Here is an 18,263-nt window from a genome sequence, read left to right as displayed (position 1 = left end):
GTAGGTATAGTTATTAAAGTGACTATGCATAGATAATAACAGAGAGTAGCAGCATAATAAAAGGGGGAGGGGCAATGCAAATAGTCTGGGTAGCCATTTGATTAGATGTTCAAGAGTCTTATGGCTTGGGGGCAGAAGCTGTTTAGAAGCCTCTTGGACCTAGCCTTGGGTCTCCGGTACCGCTTTCTGTGCAGTAGCAGAGAGAACAGTCTATGACTAGGGTGGCGGAAGTCTTTGACAATTTTTAAGGCCTCCCTCTGACACCACCTGGTATAGAGGTCCTGGGTGGCAGGAAGCTTAGCCCCAGTGATGTACTGGGCCGTACGCACTACCCTCTGTAGTGAATTGCGGTCGGAGGCCTAGCAGTTGCCATACCAGGTAGTGATGCAACCCGTAAAGGATGCTCTCGATGGTGCAACTGTAGAACTTTTTGAGGATCTGAGGACCCATGCCAAATATTTTCAGTCTCCTGAGGGGGAATAGGTTTTGTCTTGCCCTCTTCACGACGGTCTTCTTGTGCTTGGACCATGATAGTTTGTTGGTGATGTGGACACCAAGGAACTTGAAGCTCTCAACCTGCTCCACTAAAGCCCTGTCGATGATAATGGGGACGTGCTTAGTCCTCCTTTTCCTGTAGTCCACAATCATCTCCTTTGTTTTGATAACGTTGAGGGAGAGGTTTTTGTCCTGGCACCACACGGCCAGCTCTCTGACCTCCTCCCTATAGGCTGTCTCATCGTTGTCAGTGATCAGGCCTACCACTATTGTGTCATCGGCAAACTTAATGATGGTGTTGGAGTCGTGCCTGGCCATGCAGTCATGAGTGAACAGGGAGTACAGGAGGAGACTGAGCACGCACCCCTGAGGGGCTCCAGTGTTGAGGATCAGCGTGGCGGATGTGTTGTTACCTACTCTCAACACCTGGGGGCGACCCATCCCGAAGTCCAGGATCCAGTTGCAGAGGGAGGTGTTTAGTCCCAGGGTCCTTAATTGGTGATGAGCTTTAAGGACACTATAGTGTTGAACACTGAGCTGTAGTCAATGAATAGCATTCTCACATATATGTTCTTTTTGTCAAGGTGGGAAAGGGCAGTGTGGAGTGCAATAGAGATGGCATCATCTGTGGATCTGTTGGGGCGGTATGCAAATTGTAGTGTGTCTAGGTTTTTTGGGATAATGGTGTTAATGTGAGCCATGACCAGGCTTTCAAAGCAATTCATGGTTACAGACGTGAGTGCTACGGTCGGTAGTAATTTAGGAAGGTTACCTTAGTGTTCTTGGGCACATGGACTATGGTGGTTTGCTTGAAACATGTTGGTATTACAGATTCAGACAGGGAGATGTTGAAAATGTCAGTAAAGACACTTGCCAGTTGGTCAGCGCATGCTCGGAGTCCACGTCCTGGTAAGCCCGCCGGCCTTGTGAATGTTGACCTGTTTTACTCACATTGGCTGCGGAGAGCATGATCACACAGCTGATGCTCTCATGCATGTTTCAGTGTTATTTGTAACTTATTAAGTATCAGCCATCGCCTCCCGGGTGTTGCAGTGGTTAAGGGCGCTGTACTGCAGCGCCAGCTGTGCCATCAGAGTTCCTGGGTTTGCGCCCAGGCTCTGTCGTAACTGGCTGCGACCGGGAGGTCCGTAGGGCGACGCACAATTGGCCTAGCGTCGTCCGGGTTAGGGAGGGCTTGGTCGGTAGGGAAATCCTTGTCTCATCGCGCAGCAGCGACCGCTGTGGACAGTGCACAGTGTTTCCTTTGACACATTGGTGTGGCTGGCTTCCGGGTTGGATGTGTGCTGTGTTAAGAAGCAGTGCGGCTTGGTTGGGCTGTGTATCGGACGCATGACTTTCAACTTTCGTCTCTGAGACAAGATAGTAGCTACTACAACAATTGGATACCACGAAATTGGGGAGAAAAAGGGGTAAAATTAAAAATAAAAAATAAATTTAAAAAGTATCAGCCATCATTTGCCATTAATGCTTGTTAGTGCTAGTTTGACCAATAGAGGGCATTTTTGAGAAGCATTTAACTTTTTTTAACATTGGCTGTGCTAGAAAATATAAAACCTTTTTTTTTATATAAGGACAGGGTATACGGGATTGATTTTAAGAAATGTAGCTTAATTTGATTAATATTGTGATGTTTCTATTCCAAGAAAAACAAAACCCTCAGTGTTTCCGTTAGGAAACCATGGCATTGTACAACATGTACAACAGTACTAAACAGTACTAAAAGCAAAATAATCCGAACCTTTCAACACCGTAATTGTAGTCTAACCAACACCCAAACAAATATTCAGTGAAAATAAAACTAATTTATTTAATCAAGACCAGTCAAGACCAATAAAGTTTGATTTGATTTGACCACAGATATAAGCTGGTTGTTGTCTGCGCCGCCCACAAGATTACATATTCATCTCAGCTGTAGTACTGAGGGAAATTGAAACAAAATATCCTTTAGATGGAGGCACCAGTGGTGGAATTGGATGGGTTGGGAATTAGGGGTTGGGGGGGGTTTGATATTGAGTAGTGGGAGGGGTTAAACATGGTAGGAAGTGATTGGGTTAGTGGGGGAGTGGGGGAAGGGGTTGTTTAGTTGCTATCGCTTGTGATGCATGTGCTTAGGGGCGGGGTCTGGATCTCTGATACACCATATTAATATTGCTTCCCAAATCAAATCAAATTTTATTTGTCACATACACATGGTTAGCAGATGTTAATGCGAGTGTAGCGAAATGCTTGGGCAAACTAAGAGAATGTGTTTATTGGCAGATAATACAGGCATGTAAGCATTAAAAACACAATGGAAGGAGACATGAGTAAATTACATGGAGGATAAGGTTAATAGGGCTAATTCATTGTTATTCGATTATACTTGACTTTTTTAATGGAAGGTCTCGTGTCCACATTATTTGTGTCTGGTCTATAGTGATGGGTCTAACCTATAGTCAAGTGTGTGTGATGGGGTGTGAGAAGGCATAGGGAGCGATATTAATGGTCCGATCATGTAAATGTTTTATAGACGATGGGGGTGACTCTGCAGAAATAGACTTTGAAGAAGCTCTGAAGGAGTCCGTACTTCTGGTTTGAGTAACTCATTTGTATGGCTCGTTTAACGCTCTCTGCAGTTGGATGCTTCTCCTCAGTTAGTTGGAAGTGGTTGAAACAATTTAATTGCTCTCTCTTCACACGTTTACACAATAAGCCTCCAGACTTTTAAGTCTTATAATTGCCCTGCAGTAAAAGGTCTGAAATTGCTTCATTTATTCTTAGAGAATAGTTTACCATGGTTGTGTGGTTCTTTACAATGAAGTGTGTTTACTCCCTGCATGGGCTAACATATTCCAGTGAATGAGAAATATTTGGCCGACATTTTGAAACAGGGTGGGCATTGTTAGTACCGTCACAATGCCAAGTCACATGTTCAGACCAGAGAGAACAGGCACATTTACCTCACATTTACAGAACACATACAGGATCACACACACACACACACACACACACACACACACACACACACACACACACACACACACACACACACACACACACACACACACACACACACACACACACACACACACACACACACACACACACACACACACACACACATCTTGAAATGCAGCTGAGTAGCATCTCACAAGCTCACAAAAGATCTGACAAACACCTAGTTAGGCCTCTCTCAGCTGAGATCAATCACTATGGTGGATCTGGGGGTGAATGAATTACAAATCCTGAACCCTGAGAGCGAGATCAATTCAATAAAAAGATCTGGCTCTGCCTTTAATTTGCCGCCCAGCTTCACCCAATCAATAATCAGTGCTGTAGGCTTCACTGTGACACACAGAGGACAGGATTCACACAACACAATACATTTAAATAGCTATTGTGTGACTGCTGAAGTTCATACTAGCTCTCCGACTGGAGAGGTTGAGAGTTATAACCTTTCCCCACTCCCCTTCATGACATCAGGTTAAGTCAGCACCACGCACTAAGTCATGGTCACCCTCAGCGTGATAACAGCCCTCATCGCCAGGGGTAGCCTCTGACCCTCATGAGAGCGCATTCCAGAGCAACCAGGGGGCTACTGTACCTCCCCCACCCCCTCATCTGTTTTGGCACGCCACCCTCCCGCCGGTCGGTCGGACCACCCCCGTTCCCATGCATATCTAGGCTGGTGGGTGTAAATATAGCTGGAATTAGCAATGGGCCAGTGTTAGCGCTTAGCGGCAGTAGTAGATTGTGCTCCTAGAGGGGGACAAGGAAAGCTGGCGAGGCTGACAGGCAGAGTGGGTTTGCTGGGCAAAAGGTAGTATCTTAGCCCACCTGTGGATGTAGCATCTAGCCGTTAGCGCTCTAGGGGTGGATGGGGGAAAAAAGATACAGGACTGGATTTTTTTTGTGGATTTACTAGAGCAACTTTACCTGCTTTTGTTGGTTTGTTTACATTGGATGACGCCTGGCTTCGCAGACACTGGGATTGTGACTAGCGGTTGCCATGGGCAACGCAGCAATGTGTAAGGTGTGTGAGGCTGAAAAGGGTTTGAAAGCCAATGGGAGTCAACCCAAGATGGACCACATTCTACCAGAGTCAGACTACTACTGCTTTGAACAACATCCTGAGCCTGAGCCAGAACCCCAAATACTGGTAAGACTTGGGGCATAACATAGGCAAAACATTTCTGAGGTGTGTTAGAAGAATTGTGTGAAATTCCATGCCACTCCTGCCTTGGGTCTCCAGTCTCTTGCTTATTTTCTTTGTACTTGTATCTTTTTCCCACCTTGGGTAAACCCATCGACTAACCTTGTTGTGTTTTTTATAGTAATATTCTCCCCTCCATTACACCGATGCGGGGAATAGTGTGGTGTACTTGTTTACAGTGTTTACAGTCTACAGCATATTGAAAGTACTCACCAAAGAAGAAACAGTTATTTCAACTCACCTTCCCCCAGGGGGAAGAAATCTGCCCAATCCTGCTATGCTCAAAGGTTTTGCCACATCAAAGAGGTGTGGACAGAGTTACCGACAGCGAAGCAAACCAAGCGATGGGATACAAAAATAAAGCCAGTCGAGTGCCAGGCCAGATACGTCTAGGCAGCAATGTCATACAGAGTGGTGTGAGAGAGCAGTACCATAGCGATCTGTAATTGGACAGAGCTGCCTGTGAGGGCGTTGTGACTCAGATGACCTAGCGACCCATAGTGACTCTTCTACCAGCAGAGAATCATTGCCTGGAAAGAGAGAAAGGGAGAGAGATAGAGAATCGAGAGAGCCCTGAACATCTATACCTGGGTAAGAGAGGATGAAGCTGTGAGAGAGAAAAAACATAATTCTGAAAGGGGGATATCGACCCCCCCCCGCCATGTTTTATGACTCAGCACTATTTTCTTCAAAACAATTATAGTGTGTGAAAGGTGCGTGAAAGCAGGATAAATCAATTGCTTTGGAGAATGTGAGAATTCATTGTGTCCAGTATGTCATTAATGATAAATAGGAGGATTGTGGGTGAGAGGGAGGGAAAGAGAGAGAGAGAGCGCTATTTGTGCTAAAGGTATGCGAAACTGCTAAAGGCAGTTCTTAATGTACAATTTATTTGTTTGTGAGCCTTGCATTTTATTGTGAGACTTAGTATTTCCATAATTGATATTGATTTCCATCCCTCCCTACAGTACAGTATAATGTACTGCTCTGTGCTAGCTGCAGTTGTGTTGTGTTCAATGTCCCACATTTCCAGAGCAATGACCAGTACATTCCAATTCCCCTGGAGTGTCTCCTCCTATCACCTCACATCACACTCCACACTCATACCATGCCTGCTGAGATCAAGGACATGATGTGACTTAGAGGAGTACTGTAAGAGTTAGGGGTGTGCCGACATGGCCATACTCGTATTTCGTAATCGTAGCCTTAAGTTGACAGTTGATTGTCGGATCGGATGATACTCGTAATTGGAATAGACAGAAGTGTTTTAATATGCCTAAATAGATGTTGACAAAAGAAACTATATACACACAAGTATGTGGACACCCCTTCAAATTAGTGGATTGATCTATTTCAGCCACACCCGTTGCTGACAGGTGTATAATATCGAGCACACAGCCATGCGATCTCCATAGACAAACATTGGCAGTAAAATGGCCTTAATGAAGAGCTCAGTGATTTTCAACGTGGCACCATCATAGGATGCCACCTTTCCAACATTTCAGTTTGTCAAATGTATGCCCTGCTGGAGCTGCTCTGGGTCAGCTGTAAGTGCTGGTATTGTGAAGTGGAAACGTCTAGGAGCAACAACGGTTCAGCCGTGACGTGGTAGGCCACACAAGCTCACGGAACGGGACCGCTTGGTGCTGAAGCACGTAGCGCGTAACAATCGTCTGTCCTCAGTTGCAACACTCACTCCCGAGTTCCAAACTGCCTCAACACAAGAACTGTTCGTCGGGAGCTTCATAAAATGGGTTCCCATGGCCGAGCAGCCGCACACAAGATCACCATGTCCAATGCCAAGCGTCAGCTGGAGTGGTGTAAAGCTTGCCGCAATTGGAGTCTGGATCAGTGGAAACGCGTTCTCTGGAGTGATGAATCACACTTCACCATCTGGCAGTCTGATGGATAAATCTGGGTTTGGCGGATGCCAGGAGAACGCTACCCGCCCCAATGCATTGTGTCTGTGTCTGTGTGTCCTCAACTTGCAGTGGGCAGTTTGCTGTCACTCACTCAGAATGCACATTAGCATTTCATATTTTTCCCTACCCTTGCCACACTTGTTAGATATAATGCACATTGATAGCTTGATGGCAAACGTCCTCAACATGTGATTTATTATAGTAGCAGGCAGCAGCAATCTAAATGATCAGACTGAAAACATGCGAGGAAAAGTGAACGGGTGAAATTAGGAGAAATAAAGCTTTAATCTATCCAATCAGAGCAACAGGATCAACGTACAGCCCACCATTTTTCTTTACAGACAGGCAAACTAGCCAGTTGAGGTATTTAGATCGCTCACATGACTGACTTGACCGTATGGTTTAGAAACTCTGTTACTGACTGACATGAGAAAGATGCTTGGATCATAATTGTATCCAGAAAATTGCCCATATCCGTTACGATACTTGTTTTGACCGACTACTCGGCATAGCCCTCGTAAGAGTGTAGCCTGGCGTATTTGTGCAAGTTTGTGTATAGTACGTACATTATGTGTGTTTTATCAGGGGCCCTAATCTCCAGAGGGCCCAGTTATCATCCCCTACAAATTAATTTTAAATGCCCAGAAAAAGAGAGATGTGTGTGTAGTATGTCTGTGTTTGGTGTGTGTGAGTGTGTGTTTGTACTCCTTCAGAGTGTCCCTGTTATAGTTAACCGCGCTGACAGCTAAAGGTCTGCTCTCTCTGAGGATGCCTACTGTTTTTGAGAACATGGACAAATTTTAAACAGTGGCTGGTGTTAACTAAGAGCAGGGTCGTGTTGCTAGCGCATGCCAGATCTTACAATGCCTGGATAGGTATTTTATGTATCAGCTAACCACATCATATGTTATAGCAATCTGGTGCCCGACGGCACAGTTGATGACATGGCACACAACCATTGGTTGATGCATGCAACGTCTGCGCAGGGGGACACGACCTATGCCTTCAACTTGACCCCTGACCTTTCCCATCTTGACAGTTAGCTCTCGTGCTCTTTGTCACTAAGTGGACTGTGGAATCTAGTACACATTCTGATGTTTTTTTCCTGCTTTTCACACAGTCTGTACAAAGTGTTTTAGCCTTGAAATAGCTAGCAATGTAACATTTTAAATCAGAAGATGTGGTTTATAAGTTATCCTTCAGTGGCGTATAGCAAGGCTTTGTTAGCCCTGCAAGGACAATACAGCATCCTTGTGCTCTCAATAAAATATTGTATGTTGTTTACCCTCCCCTACAATGTTTTTTTATGGTGTTCTCGGTCAGCAACACACACTATCTTGCCTCAATCTGTCATGCCTCAGTGAAAGCATTAGCCTCTGCTGGTGAATTTAGAGTAGGTCTAAATTTAGTGTCCCTAACGAAGCTGGGCCTAGTGCTGATTTACTATATGCGAATGAGTCCTCAGGGAGAGCCGTGGTTGGCGAGGATGCTCTGGCGGCCAGCTATATCCTGTTTTGGCATTGGCCCAGAAATGTTGGGCCCAGCTGATGTTGATGACACTGATTGCTAATGAGGGGGGCTCCCAGGATGAACCAATCACGAGGAGGTAACATCTCACAGCATGCATAAACAATTACAGAAGAGAGGAGATCCTAGCCAATACATCAAACCGCATGCTTCCATTATGTCACCTTGATCTTGAAGCCTTTGAATATGTGGTGAGTTCATGTTATCATAATCTACAGCTTCCTATTGAATGTTTCCTTGTTTTTCATTGAGTCGAATGAGGTTCGATAGAATTCCATTTGGAAGCCTCATGTGTGATGAAGTCCGATGGTTTCTGTTACTGTAATTTAATTATTCCAATATGTTTTCATTAATTTAATTCCATTCATCTATTTTATGAGAATTTGTAAGATTCTTGTTTGCATAAAATAGACGGAGACCAGTCTTATCAATAATAGGTAACATAATTTATTCTCGGAGCGCGCTGCCACGTTACCATGAGCAACAGTTCATATACAATAACATGACGTAATTTCATTGCTTCTAGAATGAATCCACTCCTCCCGACCTAGAATTAAGTGAGTTTAAAAGTTCATTCCAACCCACTAACACACTCACAGGTCACACAACATAACTGAATTAACTTTTGACCCCTCACCATTATCGATCACCACTTAGCTGACAGTTCTAATTAACAGAAAACCTAGGAATGCACTCACTGCCTTATCTAAAACACCCCAGAGCTAAGTTTTGTCGGTTCAACCATAGGTTAAACGACCCTATCTGCTTACTTAACCCACTCCTCTCCAGACTAGTTTGGAATGGTGTTCGTTATATTTAATTACTCTTTGTCCGTGTCACACAATCCCATCTTATGAACTCAGATATAATAAAACAGAGTATAATTTACTTAGTTACAGTTCCATTTAAAATGAGAATATTGTTTAGTCATTTAATCATAATATTCATAGGGTATTAAAAGCTGAACTCGGGGTATGTGGTGGTAACGATCAAGGTTCCATGGATACTGCAGTCCACTTGAATGTGATGACATAGTGATCATCACATACTGTAATTACAGTATGTCTGCGCAGATAGTGGCTGTGCATGCCAGGCAGCCCAAATGAGGGTTTAATGTAAAATACACACACACATGCATGCCCACACGAACACACACAAGGCACACACACGGCACACACACACACACAGTTGGCGAACCTGGCGTTAATGAAGGAAATGTTAACATTGACGCCCGTCTCTTAGTCCTAGGTACCAGTGGTGTGACATGGTTGCTGTGTACAACAGATACCCACCCAGTAAACACTGTTGTCTGTTGATATGATAGGCTGTCATGATGTCCAAGAATAGAAGGTGTTCTTCCATTGGAGTGTGGGATTTTGTACACCAGCAAAAGACAAGGGTACAGTTGCCTTATCTGTGAATAAGCGCGTGTCACAGTGTGTGTGCGTGTTTGTGTATGTGTGTGCATGCGTGCGTGTGTGTGGTGTGTGTGTTTCCGTGTATGTGTGAGAATGATAATGTTCCTGTAAGAGCCTGTGGAGCACATGATGCATGTCAGGAGGGTTTTTTAAGGGCGACAACTTAATCACGCTAGGCTGTGGTGGTTGTGGCTTAGGGCAGTGCGGTGACCCACACACACGGCTGAGATGTTCTATCTTTGGTAGAGGGGACCAGGTTAGGTTAGTGCCTAGGTACATCTGTATCACACATGAGGTTGCTGAGCGTGTTACAAGCCTGTACTTCCCCTATCAGCACTGGTGTAATGTTGAGTGAGTTTGCCACATTACAAGTCTGAAAAATGGCTCTTATGGTAAAATAAAGTAGTTAAATGAGCTATGTGTGAACTCTTAGGTTCCACCGCACCCCAGAGAGAGAAATAGAGAGAGAGAGAAAAAACAGTTGTCATGGTTACCAAGAGAGGCAGGGCCGCTTGTCTCCATGGTAACTGGGAGGGCCGAGCATGTTTCCAACAGCATTGGTCGTTGGACGGTCGTCGTGGGATACAATATTTACTTTATTTATAATGTAAATTCTCCACACACATTCTACTCTGTGTAAATTATTGTTTTATGCAATCTCAGTTTAGGGAGGCTTTTGAAGCTGAAATGACATGGTCAGTAATGTGATGTCACGCTTCACGGGTTCGGTTGAAATTCCCAGTGATATACAGTACCAGTCAAAGGTTTGACCACAACTAGAGTTTTTCTTTATTTGTACTATTTTCTACATTGTAGAATAACAGTGAAGACTTCAAAACTATGAAATAACACACATGAAATCATGCAGTAACCAAAAAAGGGTTAGATAAATCAATATATATTTTATATTTGAGATTCTTTAAAGTAGCCAACCTTTGCCTTGATGACAGCTTTGCACACTATTTGCATTCTCTCCACCAGCTTCATGAGGTAGTCACCTGGAATGCATTTCAAGTAACAGGTGTGCCTTGTTAAAAGTTCATTTGTTGAATATAATTCCTTCTTAATGCGTTTGAACCAATCAGTTGTGTTGTGACAAGGTAGGGGTGGTAGACAGAAGACAGGCCTATTTGGTAAAAGACCAAGTCCATATTATGGCAAGAACAGCTCAAATAATCAAAGAGCAACGACAGTCCATCATTACTTTAAGACATGAAGGTCAATCAATCCGGAACATTTCAAGAACCTTGAAAGTTTCTTCAAGTGCAGTCGCAAAAACCATCAAGCGCTATGATGAATCTGCCTCTCATGAGGACAGCCACAGGAAAGGAAGACCCAGAGTTACCTCTGCTGCAGAGGATAAGTTCATTAGAGTTACCAGCTTCAGAAATTTCATCCCAAAAATATGCTTCACTGATTTTATGTAACAGACACATCTCAACGTCAACTGTTCAGAGGAGACTGCGTGAATCAGGCCTTGAATCAGGTCAAATTGCTGTAAAGAACCACTACTAAAGAACACCAATAAGAAGCAGAGACTTGCTTGGGCCAAGAAACACAAGCAATTAGACTGTTGTAAGTCCAAATGTGAGATTTTTGGTTCCAACCACCGTATCTTTGTGAGACACAGAGTAGGTGAACGGATGATCTCCGCATGTGTGGTTCCCACCGTGAAGCATGGAGGAGGAGGTGTGACGGTGTGGGGGTGCTTTGCAGGTGACACTGTCAGTGATTTATTTAAAATTCAAGGCATACTTAACCAGCATCCTTGGGATGCCCCTACCCTAAACGTAACCCATACCGTAACCCATTTTTAAATGTCAACTTCGATTGGGGTGATGTCAGAGTTGGACGTCTCCAGGATTCCGGATAGCAAGGACCATCAAAGAATGTGTGTGCAACCTGGTCGACTAATATACCTCCATATTAAGGAAGTGTGATGAATCTAATTGGAGGCAATATCAGCTGATACGACACTCGTGTTTCCTGTATGAACCTGCTGTGCTTGATTTATTAATGAAGGGTAACACAGTAAGAAGTGTTCATTTTGTCTCTGTAAAGAATGGCTTATGAATGAACACATTTATACCAAAGACCTTCATATCTGATTGAGTAAGTTACCTCCTTCCCACTCTCTGTTTTTACAATCTCTCTCTCTCTCTCTCTCTCTCTCTCTCTCTCTCTCTCTCTCTCTCTCTCTCTCTCTCTCTCTCTCTCTACTCTCTACCTCTCCTTAATATCACGACTCCACGTAGGAGTGTTCATTCACCCGCAAAGCCATAAAACACCCTCTCTTTTCTTAATTCATTCTCATCTCTCCACCCTCTCTGCCTTTGCATAATGTGACTCGGCAGCTAGGAATCTGACTGGGGATTTGATCTGTCTTTTCTACTCCTCTGTCCTGTGGGCCTAATGGTACCATTGTATAATGTAGCTGAGTAGAATTCTGACACTGTCTTCCAGTCTGTGTACACGGGCACAGTGACCTATTGCGGCTTTGAGATGACCACACTTCCCTTCTGTGATATCCATATGTGGTTTGTACAGAGAGACAGTGAGAAACATTATTCAGCAAGAAATGGTAATATGATTCATAAAAACAAAATGGCTGCTATTCATTCTTACATGTTGAAGTGGTTCCCTTAGGTGAGCTGTAAATGCTGCTCTTTAACATGCAAGGTGCAGAGGGTTGATATTAAATGGAATTTGGTTGGTGTAACAATACCATCCTACCCCTGTGGGCTGGCTGGACAACCCACAGGCTGTTCCTCTGGACCTCTCCTTCTGTCAGATATATAGAGCAGAGATATCCCTCCCTAGAGAAATCATCTGAGCACGTCTCCAGGAGATCCCAGGAGACCCCCCTCAGTCTGGGATAAGGTATCAGTCTCATTGGAGGTGTGAGACACACTTAGACAGTGCAGTCGGCTTGTATCACTATATACAGTACCAGTCAAATGTTTGGCCACATCTACTCATTCCAGGGTTTTTTCCTCATTTTTTAAACTATTTTCTAAAATGTAGATTTTTATATTTGAGATTCTTCAAAGTAGCCACCCTGTGCCTTGATGACAGCTTTACACACTCGTTGCATTCTGTCAACCAGCTTCATGAGGTAGTCACCTGGAATGCATTTCAATTAACAGGTGTGCCTTGTTAAAAGTTAATTTGTGGAATTTCGTTTGAGCCAATCAGTTGTTTTGTGACAAGGTAGGGTGGTATGGTGGTATACAGAAGATAGGCCTATTTGGTAAAAGACAAAGTCCATATTAAGTGCAGCACAAATAAGCAAAGAGTAACGACAGTCCATTATTACTTTAGGACATGAAGGTCAGTCAATATGGACAATTTAAAGTTCAGTCGCAAAAACCATCAAGTCCTCTCATGAGGACCGCCACAGGAAAGGAAGACCCAGAGTTACCTCTGCTGAAGAGGATGAGTTCATTAGAGTTACCAGCCTCAGAAATTGCAGCCCAAATAAATGCTTCACAGAGTTCAAGTAACAGACACATCTCAACATCAACTGTTAGGAGGAGACTGCATGAATCAGGTCTTCGTGGTCGAATTGCTGCAAAGAAACCACTACGAAAGGACACCAATAAGAAGAAGAGACTTGCTGGGGCCAAGAAACACAAGCAATGGACATTAAACCAGTGGAAATCTGTCCTTTGGTCTGATGAATCAAAATGTGAGATTTTTGGTTCCAATTGCCTTGCCTTTGTGAGACACAGAGTAGGTGAATGAATGATCTCCGCATGTGTGGTTCTCACCATGAAGTATGGAGGAAGAGGTGTGATGGTGTGTGGGTGCTTTGCTGGTGACACTGTCAGTGAGTTATTTAGAATTCAAGGTACACTTAACCAGCATGGCTACCACAGCATTCTGGAGTGATACGTCATTGCACCTGGTTTGCACTTAGTTTGACTATCATTTGGTTTTCAACAGGACAATGACCAAAAACACACATCCAGGCTGTGTAAGGGCTATTTACATTTATTTGACCAAGATGGAGAGTGATGGAGTGCTTCATCAGATGACCTGGCCTCCACATTCACCAGACCTCAACCCCATTAATGATTTAGGATGTGTTGGACCGTAGAGTGAAGGAAAAGCAGCCAACAAGTGCCCAGCATATGTGGGAACTCCTTCAAGACTGTAGGAAAAGCATTCCAGGTGAAGCTGGTTGAGGGAGTACCAAGAGTGTGCAAACCTTTCATCAAGGCAAAACGTGGCTTGTTTGAAGAATCTCAAAAATAAAATATATTTTGATTTGTTTAACACTTTCTTTGCTTACTACAAGATTCCATTTGTGTTATTTCATAGTTTTGAAGTATTCACTCTTATTCTACAATGTAGAAAATAGTAAACGTTAAGAAAAACCCTTGAATGAGTAGGTGTGTCCAAAATTTTGACTAGTACTGTCATATACACTGCTCAAAAAAATAAAGCGAACACTAAAATAGCACATCCTAGATCTGAATGAATTAAATATTCTTATTAAATACTTTTTTCTTTACATAGTTGAATGTGCTGACAACAAAATCACACAAAAATTCTCAATGGAAATCAAATTTATCAACCCATGGAGGTCTGGATTTGGAGAAAACCACACTACAGGCTGATCCAACTTTGATGTAATGTCCTTAAAACAAGTCAAAATGAGGCTCAGTAGTGTGTGTGGCCTCCACGTGCCTGTATGACCTCCCTACAACGCCTGGGCATGCTCCTGATGAGGTGGCGGATGGTCTCCTGATGGATCTCCTCCCTGGACTAAAGCATCCGCCAACTTCTGGACAGTCTGTGGTGCAGTCGTTGGTGGATGGAGCGAGACATGATGTCCCAGATGTGCTCAATTGGATTCAGGTCTGGGGAAGGGGCGGGCCAGTCCATAGCATCAATGCCTTCCTCTTGCAGGAACTGCTGACACACTCCAGCCACATGAGGTCTAGCATTGTCTTGCATTAGGAGGAACCCAGGGCCAACCACACCAGCATATGGTCTCACAAGGGGTCTGAGGATCTCATCTCGGTACCTAATAGCAGTCAGGCTACTGGCGAGCACATGGAGGGCTGTGCGGCCCCACAAAGAAATGGCACCCCACACCATGACTGACCCACCACCAAACCGGTCATGCTGGAGGATGTTGCAGGCAGCAGAACGTTCTCCACGGCGTCTCCAGACTCTGTCACATGTGCTCAGTGTGAACCTGATTTCATCTGTGAAGAGCACAGGGTGCCAGTGGCAAATTTGCCAATCTTGGTGTTCTCTGGCAAATGTCAAACGTCCTGCACGGTGTTGGGCTGTAAGCTCAACACCCACCTGTGGACGTCAGGCCCTCATACCACCCTCATGGAGTCTGTTTCTGACCGTTTGAGCAGACACATGCACGTTTGTGGCCTGCTGGAGGTCATTTTGCAGGGCTCTGGCAGTGCTCCTCCTGCTCCTCCTTGCACAAAGGCGGAGTTAGCGGTCCTGCTGCTGAGTTGTTGCCCTCCTATGGCATCTTCCACTTCTCCCGATGTACTGGCCTGTCTCCTGGTAGCGCCTCCATGCTCTGGACACTACGCTGACAGACACAGCAAACATTCTTGCCAAAGCTCGCATTGATGTGCCATCCTGGATGAGCTGCACTACCTGAGCCACTTGTGTGGGTTGTAGACTCCGTCTCATGCTACCACTAGAGTGAAAAAGCACCGCCAGCATTCAAAAGTGACCAGAACATCAGGTAGGAAGCATAGGAACTGAGAAGTGGTCTGTGGTCACCACCTGCAGAACCACCCCTTTATTGGGGGTGTCTTGCTAATTGCCTATAATTTCCACCTGTTGTCTATTCCATTTGCACAACAGCATGTGAAATGTATTGTCAATCAGTGTTGCTTCCTAAGTGGACAGTTTGATTTTTACAGAAGTGTGATTGACTTGGAGTTACATTGTGTTGTTTAAGTGTTCCCTTTATTTTTTTGAGCAGTGTATATATATATATATATATATATATATATATATATATATATATATATATATATATATATGTATGTATGTATTCACTCAGCTAACAAAGCTCAACTCGCCGTCCTGCTGCTCAGTCTCACGATTTAGCTCCTGTTTGGTTGTGCTGCGTATTGTTGTGTCCGGTCTGAATGATGCAGTGCAGTTCTCTGCAGCATCCACACACAGAACCGCTGCTGCAGGTTAAACCAGGACAAATCATCACAGTGTGTCTCTCATTACTGCCCTTAGATACGTTGTAAAGCATTGGTCAGTAACTGGGCGCACGGTAATTATTCATACGTATGCATTCACTTATGCAGTTCGGTATAACATAGGCTATGGCTGACTGTACATCAGACACAGCCAGTCATAATCGTGGAGTTTCTCTCGCGGTCCTTTTCTTATCGGCCCTCTCATCATCCAGTGTAAAGTACTCCCCACATTTACAGATCTGAGTGTGTTTTAAACCATGAACAAGCTCAGAGTTTGTGTTACAGTCCAGAGTATGTATTAACTGGGTCCGGAGTCTCTGTACTGCAGTGTAAGTGAATGAGTGACAGATTGGGTCAGAGGAGTGGGCATATCCTCGGTCTGGGTTTGGGCTGAGCTGTGCTGCGCTGCGTGCTGGAACTATCTCTGGCTCTGTCGCCCTCGCTGAGTGTCTCTGGGAGATAGCTAGCCTTGCTAGCCAGAACACTACTTCAATCAGGTTCCCCGTTACCAGCACAGGCTGGTTGTCAGGGAGCAGGACTACTTTAGGGAGTACATTCTACCCCCTACTCACAGAGGAGAGAGGAAGCTGTGGTTCTGCAGTTCTGTGTCTGTATGTGTGTGCCAGGGTGTGTTTTGGGAACGAGAGGGGAAACGCTGACTTACTGCCGCTACGATCGAAAGTTTAGGTCCGTCTCCAGCTTAGTCTGCCTCAGTGAACAAAAGTAGAGGACATGCCCTCAGTTGTATTCCTGTGTGTAACATTATACACTATTTCACTCAGATTGGAAAATGCTGATTCAGTGCAGGTGTTGAGGACTGCAGAAAATGAGTGACACTGCCACCAGGCTCCGTAGGGACTTCTAATTAGTTTTTGTCTTTGAGTCTCAGGGGCTGTTTTGCCTGTGCAGGTTGGCATAATTGGCATTAAAGTGTGTCCCACCACTCAAACAAGTGGTAGAGTGCCGTATGCTAAGCAGTCACTCTTCTAGAAGTAATAAAAACAGACCTATTTCAAAGCAGTTCAAAACAGCGGTTACGTTGGGCCAACGTTGTTCTAAATGGGTTCTAACATTGTTCTAACGTATTTATTCTGTTTGTTCTTCTCCAGTCGGACAGCAACACCAGCTTCTTACGAGCGGCAAGGGCGGGGAACATCGACAAGGTTCTGGAGTACCTGAAGGGGGGAGTGGACATAGGCACCTGTAATCAGGTAAGAGACTAGTGGACATGCACACACGCATGCGCACATGTGTACACGGGCGCCATGAATAACAAGAAAAAGATTTGTGATAACTCAGAACCCGATTTACGGTAGACAGGACACGTCATTTGTTTGTCTTGATTGTGCCGTTCATTGGTCTCTGTGGCTGTGGGTCTCTGTGGAGCCAAAATGGTGGCCAGTTCTCTCTCTCAGTCACCCAGGCGATCAATCTTACACCTTCTGTTCAATAGCTCTTGGGATCTCTCCTTTGATCATCAGTCCTAATGCCATTCTGTCTACGGTGTGAGGGTTGCCGTTCTATCTCTGTCCATTGGGAGGAATGAGGCTTACTGTACTGTACCGTATGTGTACTACCAAAACATAACATTGATTCAACTCTCTATAGCAAAAGTAACTTAAAATAAATAACTAATCTCTGGGAGCTATGGTAACCACGTAATGTGATCAGTGTGGGTTGGCCTGTTAGTGATTAAACACAAAACATTTGACTGTTTGGCTGTATTCCTAATCACTACACTTGAGTCTCTACAATTAACATTGTTCTCCGATTAAGAGAGGGATGGGCCCAGTCTCCTTGAGCGCTGTGTATTTTCCGTTCTCTCTAAAATGCAATCATTGTCATCTTGAAGGAGGCTGTCAGCGTGATTACATTAGGAGTAAAGATCCTCTGTCATTCAGGGTTCATTATTAAACAGGCGCTTTTGCAAGGCAATACTTTTACGTAACACGGCCATGTCTGACAATCGCTTTCACTGAGCAAATCTAGGACCCGGAATGGCAGTGTGCTTCCCTTTATAAAGGAAACAGGTGTATTTTAAATACTGCCAATATTAACATTGAAAAATCAATGAATCAATAACATCTGAATCCGTCACTCTGAATCTATAACTCTGACCTCTCGTAAATCCACCATGCGCCTCCTTTAGGTAAAATAAGCAGAATGTTAAGTATATAGATGGAAGGAGGGATAAAACAAGAGGAGAAGAGGTAAGGGTGAGGAGTGTATTGAAAATGAAAGTCAATGAACTAAGTAGGCCAGACCCCGCTTCTATTGCATTGGTGTATATGAGAGACACCCAGTGAAGTAGAACGGGATTGATGTTTATTTTGCGATAGAGTACCACAGCAGTCAAACAAGGCAATGGTTCCAAACGTTTTTTTTTTTTTTGTCATACATTTTTCTCATAGAGGATTGTAGAAACACTTAAAATTAGGGCTGTGTTTCCAACAGGCCTACCCTGGCATGATAACCGTGTAAATCTCTC

The 18,263-nt window shown here is 44.2% G+C and overlaps 1 protein-coding gene across 1 annotated transcript in view; it reads left to right on the top strand.

Annotated features, from left to right (window-relative positions):
- Positions 1-4,330: 4,330 nt before the first annotated feature.
- Positions 4,331-18,263, top strand: part of LOC118368638 (ankyrin-2) — a 107,897-nt gene continuing 93,964 nt past the window's right edge. The window contains 2 exon segments of the mRNA XM_052495729.1: positions 4,331-4,654; positions 16,885-16,986. Of these exon segments, the coding sequence (XP_052351689.1) occupies positions 4,505-4,654; positions 16,885-16,986 (252 nt within the window). The 5' untranslated portion in view covers positions 4,331-4,504.

The sequence above is a fragment of the Oncorhynchus keta genome, chromosome 35, assembly GCF_023373465.1.
Source record: "Oncorhynchus keta strain PuntledgeMale-10-30-2019 chromosome 35, Oket_V2, whole genome shotgun sequence".
Classification (NCBI taxonomy): Eukaryota; Metazoa; Chordata; class Actinopteri; order Salmoniformes; family Salmonidae; genus Oncorhynchus; species Oncorhynchus keta.
This window is presented reverse-complemented; position numbering and strand designations above follow the sequence as displayed.